The 25,758-nt window shown below is 39.8% G+C and overlaps 1 protein-coding gene across 2 annotated transcripts; it reads left to right on the top strand.

Annotated features, from left to right (window-relative positions):
• The first annotated feature begins 1,394 nt into the window (after positions 1-1,394).
• On the top strand, positions 1,395-24,635 carry NIPSNAP2 (nipsnap homolog 2). Of its 2 annotated transcripts, XM_065418229.1 has the most exons (11): positions 1,395-1,492; positions 2,138-2,164; positions 7,868-8,007; positions 8,093-8,138; positions 13,114-13,208; positions 15,298-15,368; positions 16,690-16,830; positions 18,061-18,092; positions 21,167-21,261; positions 22,465-22,548; positions 23,287-24,635. In XM_065418229.1, the coding sequence occupies exons 1-11, from the start codon at positions 1,395-1,397 to the stop codon at positions 23,349-23,351; spliced, it is 894 nt and encodes a 297-aa protein (XP_065274301.1). In that variant the 3' UTR covers positions 23,352-24,635. The 2 variants fall into 2 exon arrangements, with proteins under 2 accessions (XP_065274301.1, XP_065274302.1); XM_065418230.1 differs by lacking the exon at positions 2,138-2,164.
• Positions 24,636-25,758: the final 1,123 nt, after the last annotated feature.

The raw sequence follows: 25,758 nt of genomic DNA, 5'->3' as shown, positions 1-25,758 counted from the left end.
TATTCATGTATTTTGCAGGACCTTGAGCTAGAGAGTCTGTAATTTATCCACTATGCTCATCAAAAGTGGTTTGTTTTCAGAGTCAAGATTGAGGCACATTCACACACTAGCTCAGAGGAGTTTTGCACTGCTGCTGGTTGGGCTGACGATAATAGTATAATGGTTTCCAGGGCTGTTACACTGACCCCTTTCAGCACCCCTACATTTGCTTTAACCCTGTTAGTACAGCCTTGCTTGTCTGGTATGTATGGGAAAATACACCTTGCCTATGTAGTGTGCTCTCAGCACTGTGGTATACAGATGCCATATCTCCAGTGTGAAGGTATTTTCCAGTTTGGGTTCTTTCCTCCAGCAAAAAAATGAAATTGTAATTATGAGTGACAAGTGAAACATAGTGTGATAACTGAAAAAGACTGAGTTTTTCCCATTACTTCAATGTATTACTGGAACAAATGTGTGTGTTAATATCTGCTCCTGCAGGGTTCCAATGGGAGGGCGACAGGAAAAAGAGCATTCCACTCTCTAATAACTTGGAGTGGTAAGAAGCTACAGGTAACCCTGAACACAAAATACTTGTGCGTCTATCACACATTTCATGAAAGGAACAACAGTGTAAAGAGCAGCCAACCATTAGACTGTTAGCTCTTCAGAGCTAGGACTTCTGCACATGGCTGGGTTTTTTGTCTTGCAGAGTGGAAACCACAGTGGCAAGGGTTAGCAAGTAATACCTTAGGCCCCCAAGCCTGCTAACACTTATGCACCCTCGGGACTCTTCACAGTAGTAAAGTTAAGCACGTGCAAAGTATTATCCTTATTTTACAGAGGAGGAAACTGGCACGGAAAGATGAAAGGGCTTGTTTCCAAGGCTAGAAGCCAATGGCAGAGCTGGCTCCAGCACCCTGGTCTTCTTACAGAGATAATAAATGTTTCTTCTCTGAAGTGTGGATGAGATGCAGAATTATTCTCCTGCGAGAGAGAGACAACAGTGGAGGAGGAAAGGCACTGGCATGAGCCGCAAGGGCCTTATACTGAGTGGGTTAAAATAGGCTTTAACAGATTTGCATGGGGGCAAAAGGGCCTCCACCCTAAAATCCCCTCCATCCCCTTAGACTGATGCTGCAGGTGCCTGGCTTAATGGGATGTGTTCGGGAGTTGTAGGGCCACGGATACCAAGCCCAGCAGCCAAGGGGTTAAAGAGTAGGGTCTGGAGGGGGGGTGCAGAGAAGGGGTGGGGGCTGTCCCCCTCGACCCTTCCTCAGAGCGCCAAGCCCCCCTTCTTCCGCTCTGGGGCCGCTCACGCCCCGCTGTCTCCCCCAGTGGCCGCCAGCGGGTACTGCAGGCCCGAGTCGTCCTCCCGGGCCCGGGCGAACTTGGGCGGAGGAGGCCAGAGCAAAATGGCGACCCGAGTGCTGCTGCGGCGGAGCCTGGGGGGAGCCGGCGGGCTGGGCAGGGCAGGGCCTCGCCTCCCGGCCCGCGGCAGCCTGGCCCTCAGGTGAGCACGGCGCTCCTCCAGGAGGGACCCCGGGCCTGCAGTGCGGCGCTGGGAGTCCGGTCCCCCTGGGTGCCCCTCGCTGACTCCTTCCGGACTGTAAATGGCGCCCCCCTGGCCGGGGGGGGGGGGGCTGCGGGACTGGGGGCAGAGCCCCCCGGTGGGGCGGGAGAGGGGCAGCCCCGCGTAGGAGTTCCTAGCCCGGGGTCTCCCGCAAGGTCATGGGCCTCCCCGCCCCGCCTAGGGACAGCCCGCACCGGGCACCCACTCCCGCCCCTCCACATGCACCCCAGGTTGTGCGTCCCCCATGCGGGGCCCCGAGCTGGGCCTGGGAAGTCCGCCCCACAGATGTACTGTCCGCCTCAGACCCGCCCCACGATCCGGATTTGGGATCATGCCCACACAACCCCCCTCCCCCATCCTGGGTTTGAAACTCCTCCTTTCTGCACACACAGGAGGCTCCCCATCTGAGACTGGGGACCCATCGGACTATATAACCCCCCTACACACGCACCCCCACAGGGAAACCCACGAGACGTAGTCTAAGTGTCTGATGCCCCATGCCCCAACAGGCACCTGTTGGAATGGGTTTGAAGCCTCTGATTTATTTTTATACTTTCCGTTAACTTTGATATTTGTTTAGAACAGAAATCAAAACCTGTTGGTTGAATTTCAGTTAAGTGTTTCTTTCAAATTTTTCTCTCTTTCAGGGGGATGGTGTCAGGGCAAAAATTTAGGATTTGTACTTAACTTGAATATAGGTTTTCGGCTAAAAGAAAACTTGATAGAAATATTTCCCTGTGTGTTTTTAATCTAATGTAGGCAATTTTTAAAATAAACATTTGCAGCTGCCTACTGTACCACTGAGCTTGTACATGAGAAAAGAGAGGTGAAATTGATTAGAAACTGATTAGTCTTTTACTATTTTTCAATGGAAGGGTAATGCCAAAAGTAAAACAGTGAAAAATAAACTTACATTTTCAAAATTCTAACTTTCTCTTTGTTACAAGTTACCAATGATGCTTCTAAAACAAGGAAAGTTGTTTTGTAACATTGTTTTAACCTGATAGTGTCCATTTGAAATCTTGGGTATCAATGATTTTTTTCTGGGTTGTTTGTTGTTGTTGTTTTTTGGAAAACAACATCTAAAGGAGCCACTAGCAGTTTCAAATATATACACACATTGGCTGATCATTTGCTCTCTATACAAGCCATTGTGGACACACCATTGCACACTGCATGATTGCTTACCTACCAGGTGCAGTTGTAGGCCTTGATCTTGCAAACACTTAGGCATATATGCTTTACTCTGAGTACCTAGCAAGGCCCAGTGACTTCAGTGGGATTATTCACATGCTTAATGTTCAGAACATCCATAAATGCTTGTAGGATTGGGACCACAGCTAGCAAAATCAGGCAGTGCCTTAGTAAAAGGACTGATAATGATTCCACAATAGGCTGCCTGTAATGCTGTGAGAAATATGGCCCCCAGAAAACCAAAAATTTTATGCTGTGTTACTGGCATTAGGGAGATGTTGTCAAGTAACTTTTTCTTAAACCTGTTTTATAATCTGGTAGGACATATCAGGAAACATTCCCAGACAGTAAGTTGAGACTGGAAATAAGATATAAATGTTTAACAATTAGAGTAATTAACCGTTGGAATAATTTACCAAGGATTATGGTGGATTCTCTGTCACTGACAATTTTTAGATCAAAATTGGATGTTTTTCTAAAAGATCTGCTCTAGGAATTACTTTGGGGAAGTTCTGTGGCCTCTGTTATACAGGAGATCAGACTAGATGACCACAATGGTCCCTTCTGGCCTCGGAATCTATGAGTCTGTTAGACTGTGGAATGATCTTCCACTGGGGAATGCCATGGCTTTAAATATTTAAAACACTAATGTTCTACTGCAGAGAACATTTCTGAACTAGTAAAGAGATTAGACCTACTTGGGTCTTTTCTGTCTCTTTCAAAGCTCAGAATAGCAGTCAGGATATCCTTTAAAGAAAATCTATTTCTCTATAGCTGGACTATTTTTGGTGGAAAACAGCTCATCTAAGACCAACACATATACTGGCTTTGTAGTAGTAAGACACGAGAGACAGTTCTCAAAGTTTTGCTAACATCGATGATACTGTGTACAAAATGTATGCTGATTTTAAAATTAATTAGAAATATAGGAAAGTATCCATTTTTGTCAAATGGTGAGAATTGTTAAGGAAATAAGTCTTACTTCAAACTACTGAGAAGTAAAACTATGGAGAGTTTAAGGGGATGCTGTCAACTTATAATTCATATTGTAAGCATATTTATTATAAATTTGATTATTATTTCAAATAATTCTAAAAATCCAAGTTCTTTTTCCATTTATATGGTGTTATCTTTTGCATTCCACTACCACTCAACAATTAATATCAACAAAGTCAGTTTCTCTTTTGGTTATAGTCAGTTTCTCTTTGAAGTTCTTAGCACTGCAATCTTTGAATTGACAACACTGGAGGAAGATGCTTTTGTTTAAAAACAACTGTTTATATTGGAAGATGTTTAAAACAAATTATTGGAAATATACCTGTTGGACCTGAACTTTTGTAAAATGATTTCTTTCCCAAAATTCTAAATGTTGCTCACGTTTTAGTTGATAGTGTTCTTATTAAAAAATATTAAGCACTGTAGTGTCCTTATAAAATACACCTAGGAATTGAGGACCTCTCTATACTACCAGGATTACATCTAAGAAGTAGTAACTTTCAAAGCAGAGATAATCATATTACTTTACAATCTTCAAATACTGTACCCTACCTAGTAATATGTCCTACAAAGCTGATTTCTTATGGTTGTAGGTTTATTGCATTTGTTTTATTTCAAGGTTTTCATTATTGTCCCTGACAAACTCTTGAGAAGGTGACTGTTCAGCAATAATCATTAAATTGGGCCATGGTTTTAATTTACTAACTTTTATTTTTCAGTTGATTAGTCCTCTGCTGTGAAAATTCACTGTGTACTGATTACTGACATTCAAGTCTAGCCCCAGAAGCTGTAGCCCCGGTTGCATCAGACATTCATTTGAAAAAAATGCATTATTTGCTATTCAGTTACAATATGCTAAAGTTCAGATACATTCTTTCCTTTTTCTCCTGCTCAGGTACTGTAACTTATAATGAGCTTGGTCTTTAAACTGAAATGTTCTGTATAATTATGTGCCTTATAGTATCTCAGTGGGGATTAAAACAGTTTTTTTCTAATAGAACTATTGTGTTCACAATAAATTTTGCCTTACACTTTCAGAAGGATCTGTAGTTTGTGGGCTAAGTGCCCTTATGCAGCATTATCTATTTTTCTGACTCTCATGTTAGCCAATGTGATTCCTTTTCTAACTCTCCCAGCTTAAACCCATGGGAACATGACATGTCTAGAATTTTTTGTCTTATCTGAATGTGAACACACTTATTTCAGAACAAGACTTTTCCTTCAGATTTTTGTAACGCTAATAGGGAATGTCTTTCACGTTTAAATATATATACATGTCTGTGTTTTAAAAAGGAAGGATGGATTTGCAGTTTAAGCCCAAGATGGGCAGTCAAGAAAGTTGGGTTCAGTTTCCAATTTCCCAATAATGGCCACTAGTTTGGGACCTGTCTGTTTTTGGATGCCCAACATGATATACCTAAGTCAGGATTTACCAGCTGAGCACCAATGACTTTTATGTTAATCAATGGGAGCTGCAGGTGTTCAGGACAATTAAAAATCAAATCCTAGCTGTCTGAACTTGGGACACAGAACAAGTGTCCACTATCAGAAATGTTAACTGAAACCTTTCTCTGTTACCTTATAAGTAAAATGTTGCTAATGCTAGTTAGCAGGTGTATAGTAACACTTTATTAAACAATGTTCATAAAGCTCTTTGCAATTCTTGGATAAAAAGTACCATGCAACTGCAAAGTATTATTAACGTCACCATTTCATTGAGAAATTAAGAGAAAACTACCTCCTAATTTTATGTGGCAAATAACAACAAAGGCATAAGTGTCTCCTATTAGCTGAAGAATTGGTTATCCAATAGTATCCCCATAACTCTTCATGTTCTTGCTGCTGATAGTGGTAATGTTAGTGCACAAATGAGGAAGTAAACATGATTACTTAGGACTTTTATTGTCAGGATGTTTGTAAAACATCAACTAATCCTCGCAACACCCTCCAGGGAAGATAAGTACGTATCAACCTTATATAATAGAGAGAAGGCCTGACTTAAGTTGGCCCTCTAAGCCCTTTCCATTGGCTATGTGGCACAAAAGGGCTACAGATCAACTGCATTAGCTCTACCCCCCAGGCAATATCTTTGGCACTGGAGGTCTTTGTAAATACTTGTGTTTAGTAGTATCCTGTTTAGCTTTCTACACAATAGTTGTTGGGATGGGGTCAGAGAAAGTGAATACACTTTTCAATAAGTGGAGCGGAGCAGTGAGAGGTTTTCATGTCACTTCTTTGTGTTGAAGGTCACCTCATTCCCAGCTATTCTTTTCTTAGCTGTCACATGTCTTCTGCTTCCTTCAGCATGTTGCTTGCATAAGCAATATAAACTACCACATCATTTTATGCCCCATTATTATTGGGATTTTAAAAATGGGAATTGGGGGGGTTTATGTGTTTTTAAAGTGAACTGCAAGGTGTTGTTTTTCCAAAAACAGTTTTTTTCCAACATTTTTATTTCTGGAACATTTTCACAGTCTATTTAGGACCTGAAAGACAATATCACAGTTGGAAGTTGTAATCTGTCCTATGGATCTCCCAGCCAATAACTAAAATCCTCCAGAATAATTAAGTATAATTAAATAATTTAAAATCTTTCCACAATCCTCCAGGAAATGGGGAGAAGCTGCAAGCAAATGCTTCTAACGGGTCGGGAGGAAGGAAAATATTGTAAGATCAAGGCCACCTTAGTATATTATAAAGATGAAGCAGTAAAAACTGAATCTTTTCTGTTTGCTGTTCACTTGAACGAAAGATTATTCGTATTGGTGTAGATAAAGCTAGTGCACATCATTTGGTGGCTCTGGTGTCTTTCTACCACTGAAAAAGGGGAAAAAATAGTCCTAATATATTCTTACTTTAAGAAGAACCGTGTTGTCTTTAGTGATTTTATTGTGTACTGTATTGTTGTAAGAAGGTAAAAAATAGCATTTTTGCAGAGGTACTTGCAGAAACTAAATTGTTAAGCTAGCTAGGCTTTCAGACAATCTATCAAAGTCAACTCAGTTTTTAAGTGGGAAAAACTGTAAATATTGAACAAAGAAAATGAATTTGAATCCTGAACATTATAATGGCTACTGTTCAAAAATTAAAATCTATGCAGACTCCTTGATGTCTGCCACTCTAATCTAGTCCCAAAGTAGAGTATGCTGTAACCTGTATATCTTCTCTTCCATGATGCTTTCTTGAAATCTATTTCAGTAAACACAGGAACATGTGGCATTTACTGTGCCATTCACAGTAAACAAAGCAGTGTTTGCACACTCTTTTCTCATGCACTTGCACTAGGGTGTTCATTTTTGACCTCAAGTTTCTGGGAGGATGTAGATATCTTGCTTGAGCAAAGAGAGTTTAAAAAATTATATACTGTATATAGTGGCTTCCATTCTCTGCTCTTACAGAGCTCTAATCAATGCAGGAGCAGGGCAGGGAAGCAAAAGTGGTTTTATGCCTCACAGTGTTTTGGGGTTGGCTTAAAACCTGATATAAATTAGGATATGTCTTTACTAGCAACGTTAAAGCGCTGCCGCAGCAGCACTTTAACGTGGCTGTGTAGTCGCCGCACCAGCGTTGGGAGAGAGGTCTCCAAGCACTGTAAAAAAAACCACCCCCACGAGGTGAGTAGCGCCCAGCGCTGGTGCATTGTCTACACTGCCACTTTACAGCACTGAAACTTGCAGAGCTCAGGGGGGTGTTTTTTCACACCCCTGAGCGCGAAAGTTGCAGCGCTGTAAAGTGGCAGTGTAGACAAGGCCTTAGAGCAGCATCAAAACTACTTACCATATGCTTGACTGCAATGGCTCCTGGGTCTGTTGCATCAGCTGGGACTTGCTGGAACACAGAAGCATTCTATCCATGCCCTTCCTCAGCACAAGGGGTGCAAGTGGGGTAGTATAGCTGCACCAGTTCTGTGTCATCCCAGGAAGTCTTTTCAATAGGTGTATACCTTGCTGGGTAAACATTGTACCTTTACACTGCTGGAGAGTGAGGTAATGGGAAGATTTAGCATCGTTCCTCTGTATACATTACCATATTATGTTAAACTTGATCTTGACTGACTTTCCTCCTGTCTGTGCATTTTTAATAAACATTCAGTGACAATGTAATGTATTCATTGATGTGTAGGGGGCTGGCATCATCAACTAACAGAGCAGGTGAAGACAGCTGGTTAAAATCACTCTTTGTTCGCAAAGTGGATCCAAGGAAAGATGCTCACTCCAATCTACTAGCCAAAAGGGAGACCAGCAGTCTGTATAAAATACAGTGTGGGTGATATTTTTATATTTAACATTTCCTTTTATCTTATTTTATTTTTGCTACTACATTTATCCTTGAATTTTGTTGTTTCAGTTCACAATGTAAAGCCAGAATATCTAGATGCCTACAACAAACTTTGGTAAGTTTATATATTATACTTTGTGGTTTTCAACATGTGAATCTGAGCAATGAGATTCTGTAAATTGGCTGATGTGTGATATATTTATTTGGGAAGAAGAGAATTATTGTGAATAAACCATTTATTCTTGGAGACAGTTGGCACAGATGCTTCTTTCCAGTTCCCCTACTACTGCCCCTTTTTTGGGCTGTTCCTTCACTGAACTGCACCAGATCCTGTTTTTAGGGTGTATATGAGAGGGACGCAGGTGCACATTTTTTCCCTCCCCTAGTTGTCTTAAGGCTACTGCAGCCTTTTTAGGCAGACGCTGCTGTCCCAGTTTGCCCTTCCTTCAGCTACAATGTAAGAATCTACCTGGTGAGAGTTCTGTCTACAGACTGGAAGAAAAGAGAGAGGGTCACTTGGGAGGGGCCACTAAATATCAAATATAAAACAGAAGTAAAGCTTTGAGGGAGGGGATAAACCCCAAGATTTGACATTCACGCACCCTGATGTTTCTATGAAAAGTGACATTATTGAGAACCATAAATTGAGGTATTGTGAATCCTTGTGTGGACTTGATCTGCAGTGAATTTTACTCACAGGGCTGTTATATAGGATTTCCAAAAACTCTCTTGCTGTTTAAAAATAAGTATCAATATTTGTTTTTTAATGTACTGTACTAATTTAAAGACCAGTTACAGAAATGGAAATTCTGATTTAGCTGTATATTTGCTGCATTAGAGCCGTAGCCATTACACTTTGAAAGAGCTAAACGCTCAAGTTGGGAAACATGAGCCTCCCATGTTGCAAAATGGCAGTTCTTTCTCATTGACACTGATCATTTAAGAGAGGATCTCCATTAAATAGAACATTGTTTTAGGGTAATGCAACCAGTATTGTTTTAAGTGTGGTTTATTGGCTAGAACGGTAGGTGGAGGTCACAGCTCCTGACTTCTGTTCTCAAGAGAGTTAATGACTCTCCGTGTAGCCATGAGTAGGTTACCTGACCTCTGTGTGCCTCCATTTACTCGTCTCTAAAATGGGAATAATACATAGCTACCTTACAGGGGTTCTTCTAGGTTTCATAAATTAATTTTTGTAAAGTGCTTTGGATAAAATCACTATTACATCTCTAGTATGGTATGAATGATCCTTTGTTAAACTGCCCAAAGTAGAGAGAATGTACTGGGGGGGACAGTTTTCTTCATTTAAATTAAACAAAGGTGGTTCTTTGCAACACAAGTGGGGAAATCTTTAAAAAGTAGTTTCCATGGTAATCTTTTTTCCTCTCATGACTGAAAGAAGAAAAGCATACCTGGAGAAGAGCAAATCACTTTCAACCAGCTCAGTATAAACATGTATAATTATATGAGGTAGGGAAGTGGAGAAATGGCACTGCTTCATCAGATAAATAAACGTTAAGTCAAAGCAGAGATGTTTATTTTCAAGGAAAGGGACAGTGATAGCAATCTGCTGAAAGCTATGGTATTTGATTTGGTCTTTCCAAACCAAAGTCAGCCTAAATATTCAAGTAGAAAGGAGAGAATTGGGTCCATCTTAAGAATGGAGGGATGAAAACCTGAAGCTTCCCTGAACTTCCCTCAGTATCTCCAAAAATTCAGCTTGAGCAGTCCGAGTCCTTGTTACATCCTGCCAGCTCAGGGTGATAAGGATTAGCCATCATGAATCTTGGCATCCTGACCCTGGAGGCTTCACCAACAGGGAGGAATTGGTAGCAAATCCCAAGGTGGAAGGCAATTTGGGTGAAAGCGCTCATGAAATGATAGATGTCCCGATTCTAAGGAAAGGAAAGACGGGAGCAACAGAATAAGGACAATGGACTTCAAAAACGCAGATTTTGACAAACTTAGAGAAATGGTATGTAAGGTTCAGTGGGAAGAAAATCTAAGGGTAAGAGGAATTCAGGAGAGCTGGGAGTTTCTCAAGGAGGCAATATGAAAGGCACAACTGCAAACTATCCTGATGCAAAGGGAAGATAGGAAGAGGTCAATGTGATTTTTATCAGGAGCTCTTTAATAATCTGAAAATCAAAAAGGAATCCTACAAAAAGTGGAAACGTGGATGAGTTGATAAGGAGGAGTACAAAAGAACATTGCAAGCACCGAGGGACATAATCAGAAAGGCTAAGGCACAAAATGAGTTACACCTAGCAAGGGACATAAAAGGCAATAAGAAGAGGTTCTATAAGTACGTTAGGAGTGAGAAAAAGATGAACCAAAGTGTAAGTCCACTACTTAGTGGGAAGGAGAGTTAAGAATGGATGACATCAAAGAAAGCTGAGGTGTTTAATGCCCATTTTACTTCAAGTATCAGGGGGTTAGTCTGTATCCACAAAAACAACAAGGAGTCCAGTGGCACCTTAAAGACTAACAGATTTATTTGGGTAAGCTTTCGTGGGTAAAAAACCTCACTTCTTCAGATACATGAAAGCTTATGCCCAAATAAATCTGTTAGTCTTTAAGGTGCCACCGGACTCCTTGTTGTTTTACTTCAGTCTTCACTAATAAGGTTAATAGTGACCAGATACTTAACACAATATTAACAACAAGGGGTAAGGTGCACAAGCCTGCATTATGAAAGAACAGGTTAAAGAACATTTAGACAAGTTAGATGGATTCAAGTCAGCAGGGTCTGATGAAATTCACCCTGAGGTACTTAAGGAACTAACTGAAGCAATCTCAGAACCATTAGCGATTATCTTTGAGAACTCATGGAGGATGAGTGAGGTCTCAGAGGATTGGAGAAGAGCAAACAGAGTAGCTGTCTTTAGAAAAAAGAAAAGGTGTACTTGTGGCACCTTAGAGACTAACAAATTTATTTGAGCATAAGCTTTCGTGGACTATAGCCCACTTCTTCAGATGCATAGAATGGAACATATAGTAAGGAGATATATATACATAAACATGAAAAGGTGGAAGTAGCCATATCAACTCTAAGAGGCTAATTAATTAAGATGAGCAATTATCAGCAGGAGGGGGAAAAAAACTTTTGTAGTGATAATCAAGATGGCCCATTTTCCTCCTGCTGTTAAAGCTACAAAAACAGTAAAAGGTTTAGAAAACCTGACCCTATGGGGAAAAGTTTAAAAAAAAAAAATGGGCATCTTCAGTCTTGAGAAAAGAAGATTGCGGTGGGACTTGCTTAACAGTTTTGAAATATGTTAAGAGGTGTTATAAAGAGGACTGCGATCAATTGTTCTCCATGTCTGCTGAAGGTAGGACAAGAAGCAAGGGGCTTAATCTGCAGCAAGAAAGTTTTAGGGTAGATATTAGGAAAAACTTTCTAACTATAAGGGTAGGTAAGCTCTGGAATAGGCTTCCCAGGGAGGTTGTGAAGGTTTTAAAAGCAGGTTGGACAAACACCTGTCAGGAATGGTCTAGTCTTGTTTACTTGGTCCTGCCTCAGCACAGGAACCTGGACTTGATGACATTTTCCAGTCCTACATTTTTATGACTGTATGAATTAATAGAAAAATAGTAGAACAAAGACAGATACACCTCTACCTCGATATAACGCTGTCCTCGGGAGCCAAAAAATCTTACCGCGTTATAGGTGAAACCGCGTTATATCAAACTTGCTTTGATCCACCATAGTGCGCAGCTCTCCCCCCCTCCCCCCCCCCCGGAGCACTGCTTTACCGCGTTATATCCGAATTCATGTTATATCAGGTCGCTTTATATCGAGGTAGCGGTGTATAACACTAATTCATGAATCTTCAGAGATAGGGGGCTCCATTCTGAAGTTTTGAGAGCCAATTTGACTTCCAATAATAAAAGGCAAAAAGGTGGTGCTCATACATGTGAATGAATCAGGTGGGATTCTTTCTAATCTAGAGCAAAAACTAGCTTTTAGTTTTATTGTAGTAATAATAATAATAATTTACATTTCTGTTACAACTGCTATCCTAGGATCTTCTTATGCTTCACAAACATAAATTGTTAAAAACTCCCAGCTCCTCTGTGAGATCAGTGCATAGTATTATTCCTGTTATGCAGATGGAGAAATTGAGGCACAAATGGTAATGAGATTTGCTCAAGGTCACATGAAAGGTCAGTGGCAGTGCTGAGAATAAAACCCAGGTCTTCCAACTCTGAATGCTGTTCCTTACACATAAGACCATTCTTCTTCCCTGTTTATTATGGTACATAGAATCCGTGGCTGCTAGCCAGAATGCTAAATGTCTGACAGTTATTCAGCAATAAAACGTAATAAAGAGAAAATTCAGCTAGTCTGAAACAAGCTTATTCACCAAAGTACAATACAGTGAAAACTGTCTTAAACAACCATGCAAGAAACCAGTCGTTGCTCAAGACCAGGTTGCACGTAGGAGATGGATTTTAGGCAGCTTTTGCTGTGTACATTGTGCTTTAATGGATAAATTAGTTTCAGACCTGGTCTGCTTTCTAATCTGTTCAGTAATGCTACAGCGAGCAGCCATCACTTGACTTTACTCATGTCCATCAGACAAAGTGATTGATTATTTTCATCTGTGTGGCATAATAGAAATGTCAGTTATAGAACTTTAGTGCCGGAGACAAATTATCCTTTCCCATCTCTGTGTCTTACCATTGCTGCTAACAAAAGAAAACTTTTTAAGTTGTTCCTGAACCAAGTCATGCAGGTGTTTTGCACACCCTCAGATTGGGACAACTTGCTAATATATCAGGTAACCTGCCAGGTAACATTACATGTTTTATGGGTTCACATCAAAAGACCGGATGTGTCATGCTGTGTATTAGACATACAGCCTTACAGATGGTTATGCTTAAGTTTACATAGAGAGAGTTGTAGTGATCAGTTTTTCCTGCATACAGCAGGTTTTTGTATTTCTGCTTTCTCTTCTGAAAAATGAAGTTTGTGAATGTTCATACTATAATGAACATGTGGTGGCATAATTATGAGTTGTTATGCATATCAAATGTAGCCTCCCTGAAGGAAATGCAACGTAGTGTCTGTATTCCTTGTTTTTAAGTCAAGAGGTGCTGCCAAAGATTCATGAAGAAAAACACTACCCGTGTGCACTGGTGGGGACTTGGAACACGTGGTACGGAGAGCAAGATCAGGCTGGTAGGAGATAGAAGTACAACAGAATGTAAAACCGTACAAGTGAAATGTGTGCTTGGCAGGTTTCTTTTTAAGTCCTCACTGTTCATAAACCTTTAACAGTGTACTTCAGGATATGTGTGCTGTTGATTCCATAAAATAATTGGTTAATGATTGTTAACTTTAAAATTGCTTGGTTTTTATCACATTGAGTTTGATACTGAAGTGTTGATTCATAAAATGTGCTTGTTCAGGCAGCACTAATCTAATACTCTCTTTCAAACATATTTGCATACTTATGTTAATACACTTTTACCTCTTCTCAATGAGAGGGTGGCAGTACATGGTAAGCCCCTTCCTCTTGTTCCTGCATATTTTTGCACCTGCATTATTTTGCAGGCACAGATCACACTTCTGAAAATTTAGGCTTAAAAGGTGTACTGAGATAGAATTTAGCTTGTGTTAGCCAGTTTAAAAGCTTAACTTTGACTTTCCGTGTCCTATTATAATTGTTCTGCATGGCACTGTTATGCAACGTTGAAGTTATCACAAAATGTAATGGAACTGTTGTCTCCCGGCCAATTGGGTCCTGTACTAATACCCTAGGTATCTCTTCCTTAAACACACAGTGTCCAGTAATTCAGGATCAAAATGTAACCTTCCTTCAAATTCAACAAGGAGTCCGGTGGCACCTTAATGACTAACAGATTTATTTGGGCATAAGTTTTCGTGGGTAAAAACCCACTTCTTCAGATGCATTCCTTCAAATTGTTGAAAATATGCTCTATAACTACAAAGTGTTATATCAGTGTTATAATGTGGTATGGGGAGACTTCTAAATGATGTTAAATGGCTTTTAAAACAGTCCCTGGTCTCTGAGAAGTTAAAGGGGTATATAGCAGCAGCCCTCATTTTGTGGGAACCACATAATCAGCATGTTAATTTCAGCTGTATTCGCTGAATATTATATAATTATAATATTAGCATTGGCCAAAGGTGAGAGGATATCTGTAGACACAGATTTGTCAGCTTCTAAGAGAGTATTTTAAAAAATGAAGAGAATGTTTAGGTACGGAGAGGAATAAACCTGAAATATTGCTTGACAGTTAATTCCGAAGCATACTGACAGAGAATGTCCCTGCAATCATTTCCAAAGCAGCATTAACTAGTTCAGAGGAAGCCATGCCCACCCCATCTCCACTGGAGGAAAGGTAGCTTTTGTGGGTCTTTGAGGGAAGATGGAAGAAAAGAGGGTGGGAATGGGAGTCGATTGCTATTCTAAAAGCTTGTAAAAAAGTCTTGTTACACAGAGCACTTAAAGGGCATTGTCAAATTTAGGTAAAAATAGGCACCCATCTTGAAATTATTATTTGATGAGGAAAGTCCTCCTGATTCCAAATACACCTCTACCTCGATATAACGCTGTCCTCGGGAGCCAAAAAATCTTACCGCGTTATAGGTGAAACCGCGTTATATCGAACTTGTTTTGATCTACCAGAGTGTGCAGCCCCACCCCCCGGAGCACTGCTTTACCGCGTTGTATCCAAATTCGTGTTATATCGGGTCGCGTTATATCGAGGTAGCGGTGTATTTTAGAGGCTTTGGGTCTTGTTTGGTGTACTTTTGAAGGTTGCCTCTTATCACTGAGCAATTAAAAAATTAACAATGGCATCTATTTTATTTATCTATCCCACAAAAAAGTTTTGTGCTCCTTCTGCTTGTGTAGTTAATTGAAATACAAATGCCACCACTGTGCTACTATCAGTTGAAGCTGTGCACCAAGTCATTTTTGGCATAAGACACTGTTTTAAGTTGAAGCTCAACGTTAATTATAGTCACATAAAAGCATCACATCTAAGTAGTGTACAGCAAAAGTGCCCTTCAGAAATCTTTGTACATTCTTGCCTTCAGGGTAAATCATCTGTTGTAGAATAGCAGGGGAAGCCCCTTGTCAAAAGGCAAATAGCTCCACTGTATTGCACAGAGAATACATTTTGAACATGCTAGCCAGCTTTTACTTTTGTATCATTCTGTAGTGTTAATGGCCTTGTTTACATTATGGTGTTTCATATCTTTTGTCATAAGCCTCTAAAAAGGTCTATTTCTATTTCAGTACATCTCTGGCGGTATGAGGGAGGCTATCCAGCTCTTACCGAGGTCATGAATAAGCTCCGACAAAATAAAGTAAGTCTAAATGAAGACTACATTTTAAACTTTGGCTAGAAATAATAAATATTTTACTGAGAAATATTTTTCCCAGTGTCCCTAGAGAACATAGTCTAGAAGTCAGAGCAAAAGACTAGAAGTTTGGACTCCTACGGTCTATTTCCAGCTCTGTCAGACTAGCTGTGTGACCTTGGACAAGTCAGTTCCTCTTTCCGTGCCTCATTGGACCTGTCTGTAAAATGGGGATCACGCACACCTCTCGAGTGCTGAGGTGGAATGCATTAATGTTTATATAACGTTTTGAGTTCCGTAGGTGTAAAACGTTGTAGAAGTGCAAAGTGGTGTTAGTAATTTATATTCTGCTGTTATGAATGGTCTGTGATTCTCAGCTCTTTTGTCAGAGCCTATTTGCTAGCGGGGCATGCCCCCACCACCATGTCCCTTCACATTATGCTGCTCCTTTACTTGGTTCTCTTGTCTTGTCTGTTTTTTTGTTTTTTCCCCCCCCCCCCCCCCTCCTGTCTTATTCTCATTATGCTCTTTTACATGATTTTTGCAGATACTCTTCCTCTCCCCTCCCCATTTTCCCACTTATTTGAAGGTCACATGCTGGGGGCTGGAGGTATCTGTTGGAGCCCAGGCTATACTTATTACAATGGGAGCAGAAAAGTGATGCTTGAGCTGGCAGGCTGCTGTGTGAGCCTTCAGCACTGTACATGTGAGCTGCTGCCACAGCCAGTGACCTTAAGTGCTGTGTGGAAGCATGGAAGAATGTCCGCTAGCTTTTAATGAGCTACCTGCTTCTTTACATGCAAATGCACCAGCATGTTTGCTGTATATGGGGATGGTGTAGATCTGGAGTCCTACATCTTTCCTCACCCACCCTGATCCTCTCCTCTGTCCCACACACCCACTTTAACTAATCTGGCACCAGCCCAGGTTGAAAAACAATGAATTACATTCTTCAGGATACTGTCAGTGGCCATTCAGAACACACACAATCTAATTGTCAGTTAAAACATTATTGCCATGAAGCCACTCAGTACAGCCTGTGTAGAAAATCGCTCCTCTGGATTTTACTTACCTAGCTTGGCATTTATTAGAACAGCTCACACGCAAACTGCCCAGTACAAAAATTGTTAATAGAGACTGTGATGTGTAAACACACTGATTGATACTTTCAAAGCTGCGTAAGGAATTTGGATACTATTAAATTCAATGGGAACTGAGTGTACAGATCCCCAAGGTGGTTTTGAAAATCTCAGCCACTATGTTCTATAGAAGAGTAGAATTTGTTAATGTAACTTATTAAATTTTCATGATGACTATTATTTTTAAGGAATTCACGGAGTTTCGCAAAGAAAGGGGTAACATGCTTCTCTCTCGCAAGAACCAGCTTCTGTTGGAGTTTAGTTTCTGGAATGAACCTGTTCCCAGGGAGGGTCCTAATATTTATGAACTGAGATCTTATCAACTTAGAGTAAGTGTCAAATATTTTTTCTTTTGTAAATGATTAAAAATTGAAAATATTCAGCACACGTGTACAATAAAACACAGACCTTCTTAAAAATAAACTAAGGATCTAGTCTTATTCCTATTGAAGTCAATGGCAAAAGTGTTACTGGCTTCAGTGTGTGCAGAATCCAGCTATAAAGACTGGATCCTACAAGGTGCTGGCCACTTCCTGAGACGTGCTGAGCACCCTTGCCTCTCATTGAAATGCGCACACACTCATGCAAGAGACTGAAAGAAAATATAATAGCTGTACAGTGTAATTACAAATGAATAGACAGTCCTAACTTTAAGCACTTAAAGGAATCAATGTGTTTGATAAATGATGGTATTTTTCAAATGGAAATGCTGTGAGAATGGAAGCCTGTGTAATATTGATGACTGAATTCTCAATGTTCTGTTCTCCTAACATGTACGTGCAAGATGAAGTAGCTCAAAAAAGCATCACTGACATTTGTGGCTATGTCAATATCTTGTTTAAAACCATTTTAGTTCCCCTTTGTCATTAGTGCACGATAAGCACTACAATAATACAAGTAATCGATGATGATGATAATGGATCTCAATGGCTCTTGGCTCATGCCATCGTATTTTTTATTTTTCCCTCATTTTTATTTTTAAAAAAAACACCTTTCAGATTAGTGAAAATTAAACAGTGCTCAGTTTGGCAGAAAAGACATGCTAAAAATATATTATTGTTGGAAGCACTATTAAAAACCTGTAATAATGCCAGCAGGCAGGAGTGGGGACTTGAGCAGCTGGCATGGTCTGTCAAGCCTGAACAATTATATTCTAAAAATATTTGAAAAGTCAAATCTCAGTTTCTTACCTTTTACATTTAAGGACCCTGCAGAGGCAGCATGCACAGCCTCTCAGGGGAAAGAAGTGCCTTCTGTCACTCAAGGAACTCCTTCAGTTGGTTAATGTGGCATGTTAACAGACTCAGAATGGGAGCCCTGTAAATCTTAACTTGGTCAGAAGATTGATGGTCATAACATGGTGCTTAGATCAAGCAGCAGGCATATCACTGACAGTTTGTGAAATATGGAAGGAAGACCCTCTTCCCTCCCCCCCCTTTATATTTTTGCTTCATATAACTTCACATTTGTCAGATCCATTTTCAAAAACATTGAGAACTGTCCCAGTGCTCTAGTTTTCTTAAAATACTAGACCTGAAACTTCTTTCTTCTTCTTTCAGCCTGGAACAATGATTGAATGGGGCAACTACTGGTAAGTGTATTTCACCATGTTGTGTGCTGTAATTTAAGTTTATTAATTACATTTCATAGTTTAAAACCATGTAGGTGGAGATGGTAGAATAATCCCCACACCCTTCCAGATACACAGAGCTAATAAGCTGATTCTGGTCCTACACAACTCTGACAAATTAGTTCTTTTATTTTGCCTTTCTGGGAAGGAAAGGGAGTGCCTCCCTGAACAATGCTGGGACCTCTCTTGTGTGTTGTCATTTTAAAAGCCATCATTCTTTTGAGAAGTAAATAATACTTAACACTTCTATCATATTTTTCATCCTTAAAGCATTTAAATATTAATCTTCACAACAACTGTGTGAGGAAGGGAAGTATTATCCTAATTTTACTATTGAAGATTCTGAGGCACAGATTGGGGAAGGAATTTTCCCAAGGACACATAGCGAGCGGATGTCAGAGCCAAGATTAAAACTAGATTATTTTGCATGCTGTCCTATGTTCAGTCTACTTTCCCAATCAGTCTCCTCACGGACAGCACCAATATTACTGACTTGGTGCCTGATCCTCCTACATTGAAGTTAATAGGAATTTTGCTGTTGACTTCGGTAAGAGCAGGCTCAGACTCTTGGCAAGAGTAGACATTTGTAGAAGGGACACCATCACCTTTCTAATACACCTGGGCACTACTGGCATTGGGTTTCTTTCACAGCTACAAAATGAACTACCGTCCTCTACCACTAAGAATCTCGCCTATTCTCACTTGTACATCTCTACCAGCTACACTCTTGCCCGTCCCCCTCATGTTTGTCAATAGTAGTGTGATCAAAACAAACAAATACCTTTACACAAAGAGATTGTTTCCCAGTTTTCCATATGTCTGTTTCCTGAGAACTTCTTTCAGAACACCTGAAATTTCCCGGTTTTTTACTTCATCTATCAAAATTTTCAGGTTTCTTATCATTACAAAATGTTTCAAATATACTGCTATAAGATATTTGGTAGGACCCTGCTTCGTCCTTCCCACAGTGAGTGTGTGTAACACGCCAACGGTTGTTCAAAACCAAAGCTTGTTATAACTTGTAATGTGCCAAAATTGCAGTAATAAGGCCAATGATCCAGCCTAATTAGTGCAAAACCTCTGCTCTGACCCCTCAAGAAATGGGAGGCGGGGGGGGGAGGGGTTGATGGTCTCTCTGTTGTTTCCCTTTTCTCTAAAATTGCCAGACCTGCATGGAGGAGGGAAAATAGGTATGGAGGAACACGGGGGGTGGGGAGAGGCAGAGCCTTCCTTTGGTTTTTCTGTTGCTCCAGATGGAATTCTTCTAGCTCAGGTGGAACAGATCAAAGAAAGGCGCCAAAAGGCAGAGGACTTGAGTATTTGATGATCAGAAAAAAGTTACTGCAAAAACATGCTTGTTTTTTCATTTGAAAATATGGTCACCTAACTCCTAACCCATTGGCCAATTCCCCAAAGTTAACATCCTTATGGTTTGACTAGTACACAGTACAAGACATTGGCAGTGGTTAGGTGGTGGTAGTTTTAATTTACAAGGAAGGATTTTTTTTCTGTTCCCAAAAAATTAAGGAGTCTCAAGATTCTAATCATTTATGTGTGTTGCTGCTTCTGGAAGTCATGCATTTGAAGGATTGTCACTAGAAATAGCATACTTCTCACCCCCCCCTCCCCCGTGAGAGGCCTCTGTAGATTCAATTTAATTGGAATTAAATGTAGTCTCGGATCTTTCATTTTGCTTTGTAACCTCGAGCCAACTTCTATGGGTAGAGGGTTCCCAGACTGAGGAGTGCATGCTAGAGTCTTCCACGAGCCGTGCTTCCTATGGGACAGGGGCAGCCGAGGAAGCAGTGGAAAGTGCTTGGCTTCAGCAGGTTTTGGATACTGAATTACTTGCTAGTTTTATTAGGGACAAATCCTCCCCCTTCTCACGGAGTGTTTTCTGTTCCCTATGCTGGGTGTACCCAACTAAGGCCAGATGTCCCGACTGCCTTCTGAGCAAAGCAGTACTGTATTGCAGAATTCATGGCAATGCATGTTTTCGCTAGAAAGTACTGCCCTTTGAAACTCAGAGGGTTAACTACTTAACACTATGTTGATCATTCTTGGCTTCCTCAGCATCAAAGTTAGAGATACAATTTTTATAATACCAAACCTTAGATTTTTATCTTTTTAAAATAAAACTCATTTTAAAATCCTACTGATTATCACATTTATATTTTGATATATAGGTAAAAGTGTTTGTCTCCTCTTCAGTATATACTCCTGCTTTTTATCTTGTTTAATACCAGTATAAGTTCCTTGCATTTACAGTAGCTAAATCCAATCAATTCTAATGAATTAAGGTTGCATGATTGTGAGTATTTACAGTTGTTTTGAATAAGAATGAAGACTCGAGTTTTCAAACAGCATAATGTGCATCAAGATAATTGGTTTAATTTCAATAATTTGCCAGTAAATTTGGTTTCCTACTATTATTGGGGAGGTACACATTCAGATACATTTGTAGGTTGGCAACAGATCCACTTTAGAAAATGTAGCAGCTTCTAGTTGAGTTAAAAGTTTAAAATTAGGCTTGCGGCATCATGAGATGCAACTGCCTAGGAAAGATGCATGTGTACAAGAACTTTGCATTCCAGTAACTTAAAATCCATGTGTGTAAGTGTGAAAGATGACATTCACAAATAGCATATCTTCCTGATATGACTAACACTCAAAAGTAGTATAAAGTTGGCAGGTAGGAGGATTCCGTTTTTGATAAACCTTTAGAAATTTCTTGCCATTTTAAACCATAACAATGATTATCCTACTGGCTCCAAAATTAAAAAGTTGAAGACTAGAAAATGATCAGCATGCAATCTAATAAAGGGGTGTCTCCAAGTTTAATGTGGCTTAACAAGTTCTATTTTAATTGCTTGTTGCTGGGAATTGGGTTGTATTTTTGTTTTTTACATCTGGAATCTGCTGCAAAATGCTTTAACATTTGAGATGGGGTTAATTCTAACTCTGCTTTCCTTCCAATCACCACTTGTTTCCTGTGCCCATCTACTGTTTCTAGAGGTTCCATTTGTCTCTTGTAGGGCTCGTGCTATTCGTTTCCGACAGGACAATAATGAAGCAGTTGGAGGATTTTTCTCACAAATCGGACAGTTATATATGGTTCATCATCTTTGGGGTAGGCTTCTTTGTTTTCTGCTACACTCACTCCTCTATCACTATACTGAATAGGTCCTTAAAACAAGGACCTATTCTGTTCAGGATAACGAGATGTGGAATAGAGAGAGAACCATGTGAATTGCATTTTGATATCAACAAGGGGTTTTAAATTTTATTTTGCAGTTTTAGTTGCCAAAGTTAAAAGCACAAAATAAACATTTCCTTGTCCTTTTGTAATTTCTGTCAGAAGTTACAGTAAAGCATCACAAACCTTTCTTATCAGAGTCTTACTGTTTGCTTCAAGTAAAGTGAACATAATGAGTTCAGTCCTGCAGTTTCTTCCCTCGGGCCAAATTCACACTGAAATTAGTAATCGAAGATTTAATTTCTAAGGGTCAAATCAGACCCTTCTAGAGGGAGGGAAAAATCAAGTATCTCTTCCGGTTACCACTGTCTGCTCCCCTCACAGCAGAGAGAGTCGAACATTTATTTATTTATTTGCAGTGGCACCCACTGTGTGCTAGGTGGTTTCCAGACAGTTCAGGAGGACAGGCCTCTTCAGAGAAGCTCACAATCTAACAACTGCATTGAGGAAACATGCGCTGCAGCCTTCAGACCTCAAGGATATCCACAGGAAATTGGATTCCAACACCATGGATCCTAGAGCACCCATGCAGAGATCCAGCCCCTATGTGCTGCATTATCTGTCTAATCTATTTCTAATGCAGCTATAATTATGGTATTCAGGCCCCCTCAATGCCCTTTCTGCCTCTGGCATCCCTTGCCACACTTGCATCTTACTTCCATTTGAAAGGGGAAAGTCAGCATGGGGGTGGAGCTTTATGTTTCAATGACCTACAGTGACTTTTACCAACCTTCCTAGAAATACTTACGGCTGGTTGCCAGGGTTAAATGTCAGGCAGAGCAGCAAAACCCAGGGAGCACCAGCCATGTGATATTCACATGGAATGGCTTCCATATATGCTGTAGACCTACTTTTTCGCGCTCTCTGCGTTCCCCCTTTCCACTGGTCTTGGAGCTTTTCTTTTGTATGAAGAGGAGCATCTGAAGCTCTTTTTTTTTTTTTTCTTCCAAATGACTGCAGCCTCTTAACCACAGAATTAAATATTTTAAAGCGTGATATGTTATGTTATATGATAAGTTATGGACAGCAGGACATTGACTTAGTACTAAATTTTGTGTGTGTACTTTTTTCCTCTAGCTTACAAAGACCTCCAGTCCAGAGAAGATACAAGAAATTCTGCATGGAATAAACATGGCTGGGATGAACTAGTATATTATACAGGTAAGAGCTGAACTAAATTAGAATGGGCCATGGAGTAAACATATTTTTTTTAATGGACAGAGATGCCACCATGATTGTTTCAGTAAGTTACACTGTCATAAATGTTTTATTTTGCTGGTATGTTCGTCAGTTACAAAGTCAGTTGTTTAAATAATCTGTTTTCAGTTTTTGTAAATGTCAGCAAATTGAAGTAGTTGCTGTATAAATGTTTGTATTAAAACACGTTTGTACTAAAGAGCATCTACTAAAGGAATAGATCTGTTCAAAGATTTAATTTTCTGTGCACAAAAACTTATGCAGTAAATAGTGAAATATATCTTTAAAAGAATCCATTAGATTTTCTTTGTAACAAGCTATAATGTGAAACATTGGGGCCCTGTGAAATAAATTCCTCTAAAGAGGGAAAGTAGACTTTGGAGCCAGGATCCAGGAGACCTTTGATATCAGAAACAGCTTTCATAACAAATCTGGCATGTAAGCTATGCTAAATATTTCAAATGTTGTTCCATCAGATTACAATGGAAATATTACAGTACAATTGCAAGCTAACCTTAAATCTTGCTGAAAAGCAACAGGTGTTTTCTTCGGTGACGGGGGAGGGGTGGTTGGTGATTAGTAAAGATTGGACATGCACTAACGAGTAGAGTAGTTTGATGAACGCGGTACTCCAAGTTGAGTATGCAGAATTACTAATGGGATCTTTATTAGTAAATGAGAGCCTGTCTTTTCTTTTTTCAGTGCCACTTATTCAGGAAATGGAGTCCAGAATCATGATACCATTGAAGATCTCTCCACTTCAGTAGTTATTGACTTACCTGTGCCTACATAGATTGAAGTGACAAATATTTGTCTTAAATTAATTTGATGGTATACATCATATATCATGGTCAAAGAAACATAAAAGTACCATATTGAGCTTGTCAAAGAAACCTCTTTTCTTCAGAATCTAAAGACTTTATGCATTTAGAAATGTACCGGGGAAACAATAATAGGGTTGTAGTTTAAGAACTCAAAAGACATACCCAGTTCATCTGTGAAACTGGCACCTCGAGCTGAGCCTGGCATACAAGTATGTGGTGTGTCCTGATGTGTACTGATGCCCACGCTTCAGTAGCAGCAAAGGGAGAGTTGCACATCTGCCATTTAAAGTCTTGAACTAATGCTGTATTTAAATCCTGGGGAAATTGTTACAGTTCAGGGGGCTTTTGTATAATGGAAAATGTATATTTGTTTTGTAGTAATTACCGATTGAAAAATCAGTGTTGGTTGGTTCCCATAAATAGGAGAGATTTAAACAAAGCTTTGTATCTGAGAAATTCATACCATTATATCAGTTTTATTGGAAATTGAGCCAGTAAATAATTATGAATTTACAAACTAGCCAAGAATATTTAAATTATAACGTGCAGTAGAATTACTGAACTACTCTCACTTGTAAACAAAGTGCAAGTATTCGTGGAAAATGAATTACAAATCAGGTGATAGTTGAATGTACAGACAATAGTGGATTCCATTTTGATAAGGCTCTGAAGTAGAAACAAATAAACATCCATCTAGGTGTCTATATCTGGAACTAACTTTATGAAATTATTTAATCAATGCTTTGGGCTGTATGATCTATAGTACTGGAGTAGACATTTGCAAGGAACACTGGTGTGAAATTTTACAGGCACTCATGTTTTGTTAATCGTCTATTTCTGAAAATAATTCTGAAGGCTAGGAAAAGAGGTTTTGTTTAATAAGCAATCATGACTTCAGATATATGCTTGATCAGGTGTTTCACTAACAATACAGTAGGTGCATCTGAAATGAGGTGTGATGATGGCGCATGTTGAGTCAATATGATTAGCATAAAGCAATGTATCGTTATGTCCGGTTCTGTTTTGATTTCACTTTTAGATTAGAGCATATCAACTTTTTAGTATCTATAATGACGTGACCATCCTGTAAGTGAAAACAATGTCTATTCAAACTAGTTAAAGAATCACTGTAATATATTGTATGTACAAATCACATACTGAATGTCCAGTTGGTACATTTCAATGAGTTTTCTGCAATAACATATCAGTCAATAAAATCCTTTTAATTTTCACATATTACTGGCACCATATGACTCCATCCATCTGTGCAGTGTTTGTTATGAAAAAGGGGGGTAGGGGAGAAGTATACAGTATTTCAGTTTAGATGGCCAACATTGCCATAATGTGCCTTTTTTTTTCAGAAGCGTATCACTTCCACAGAGACATGCTGTCAGCTGATATTTACGTACAATTTCCAAATAAGATGCTAGGTTGTGAAGTGTGTGGTGTTGGGATGTGGAAATGGGAAGTATGCCCACAGCCCTGATCCCTCAATTAGATCTGCTGGTGTGGAGCCCTGCACCCATGTAGAGCCAGCAGATCTCCATGTAGGGTGCAAGGATCCATGGTGCCAGATCCGGTTACAGGATCAGGACCCATGTTGGTTTGCAGGGTATGGCTTCAAATGATCCATGCTAATTTGTATTCCTTTTTGTGGGGGGCTTATTTTTGCTTTTAATTATTGAACACATTCATTGCTGAGGAGAGTGAGGGATGAGCCTGGCACTGCAAGCTTTAACATTCTGCTGATACCTCAGTCTTGACCCCTTGAGCTGCATCATCCTTGTTTCATTCTATTGCCAGGCCTCTCTTGAGTAGAGCTACTTAATTATGCCCAATTGTTGAATGGCTTTGCAGTGCTAGACCATGGAGACTAGGTTGAATCCTGCATGCTAGCCTGTAATTTCCATCCCCTGTACTCCGGTGCTCCAGTCTAGATGCCTAAACTTACTATTGACTGGCATCAGTATTTTCACCTTGGTCTTCACAGGTGAAAAGCTAATGTACTGACAGTCATTTTGACACACACACACACACACACACACACACTCATCACTCCTAGTTCCAGCAGCTGTGCACATCTGGTCTTTCATCTTAATAGTTTCCTAACTTTATTATTAATGATTTCCTAACTTCGGTATTATTTGTGTTGTGGTAGCACCCAGTGTCTCATTTTTCTAGCCACTGTGCAAACAGAGTGAAAGACGGTTTGTGTGCTCAAGAGCTTACAATCTAAACACACGAGAGAAAGTGTGGGGAAAGGAATATAATGCATGTGCTTGAGCATAGACTGAAGAACAGATTTTTCGTAAGTGAGCAATGGCTTTGCATGATTTTCCTTCCTCTTCTG

This window comes from Emys orbicularis, chromosome 17 (genome assembly GCF_028017835.1).
Source record: "Emys orbicularis isolate rEmyOrb1 chromosome 17, rEmyOrb1.hap1, whole genome shotgun sequence".
Classification (NCBI taxonomy): Eukaryota; Metazoa; Chordata; order Testudines; family Emydidae; genus Emys; species Emys orbicularis.
Note: the sequence above shows the minus strand (reverse complement) of the source record. Positions and strands in the feature narration are given on the sequence as shown.

Bases quoted from the DNA above. Each gene is read 5' to 3' on its own strand.
- NIPSNAP2 (XM_065418229.1), top strand. From the start codon at position 1,395: ATGGCGACCCGAGTGCTGCTGCGGCGGAGCCTGGGGGGAGCCGGCGGG. The intron at 2,165-7,867 runs GTTAAGTGTTTC...ATTGATGTGTAG, and splicing joins AACCTGTTGGTTGAATTTCA to GGGGCTGGCATCATCAACTA. The intron at 8,139-13,113 runs GTAAGTTTATAT...CTTGTTTTTAAG, and splicing joins GATGCCTACAACAAACTTTG to TCAAGAGGTGCTGCCAAAGA.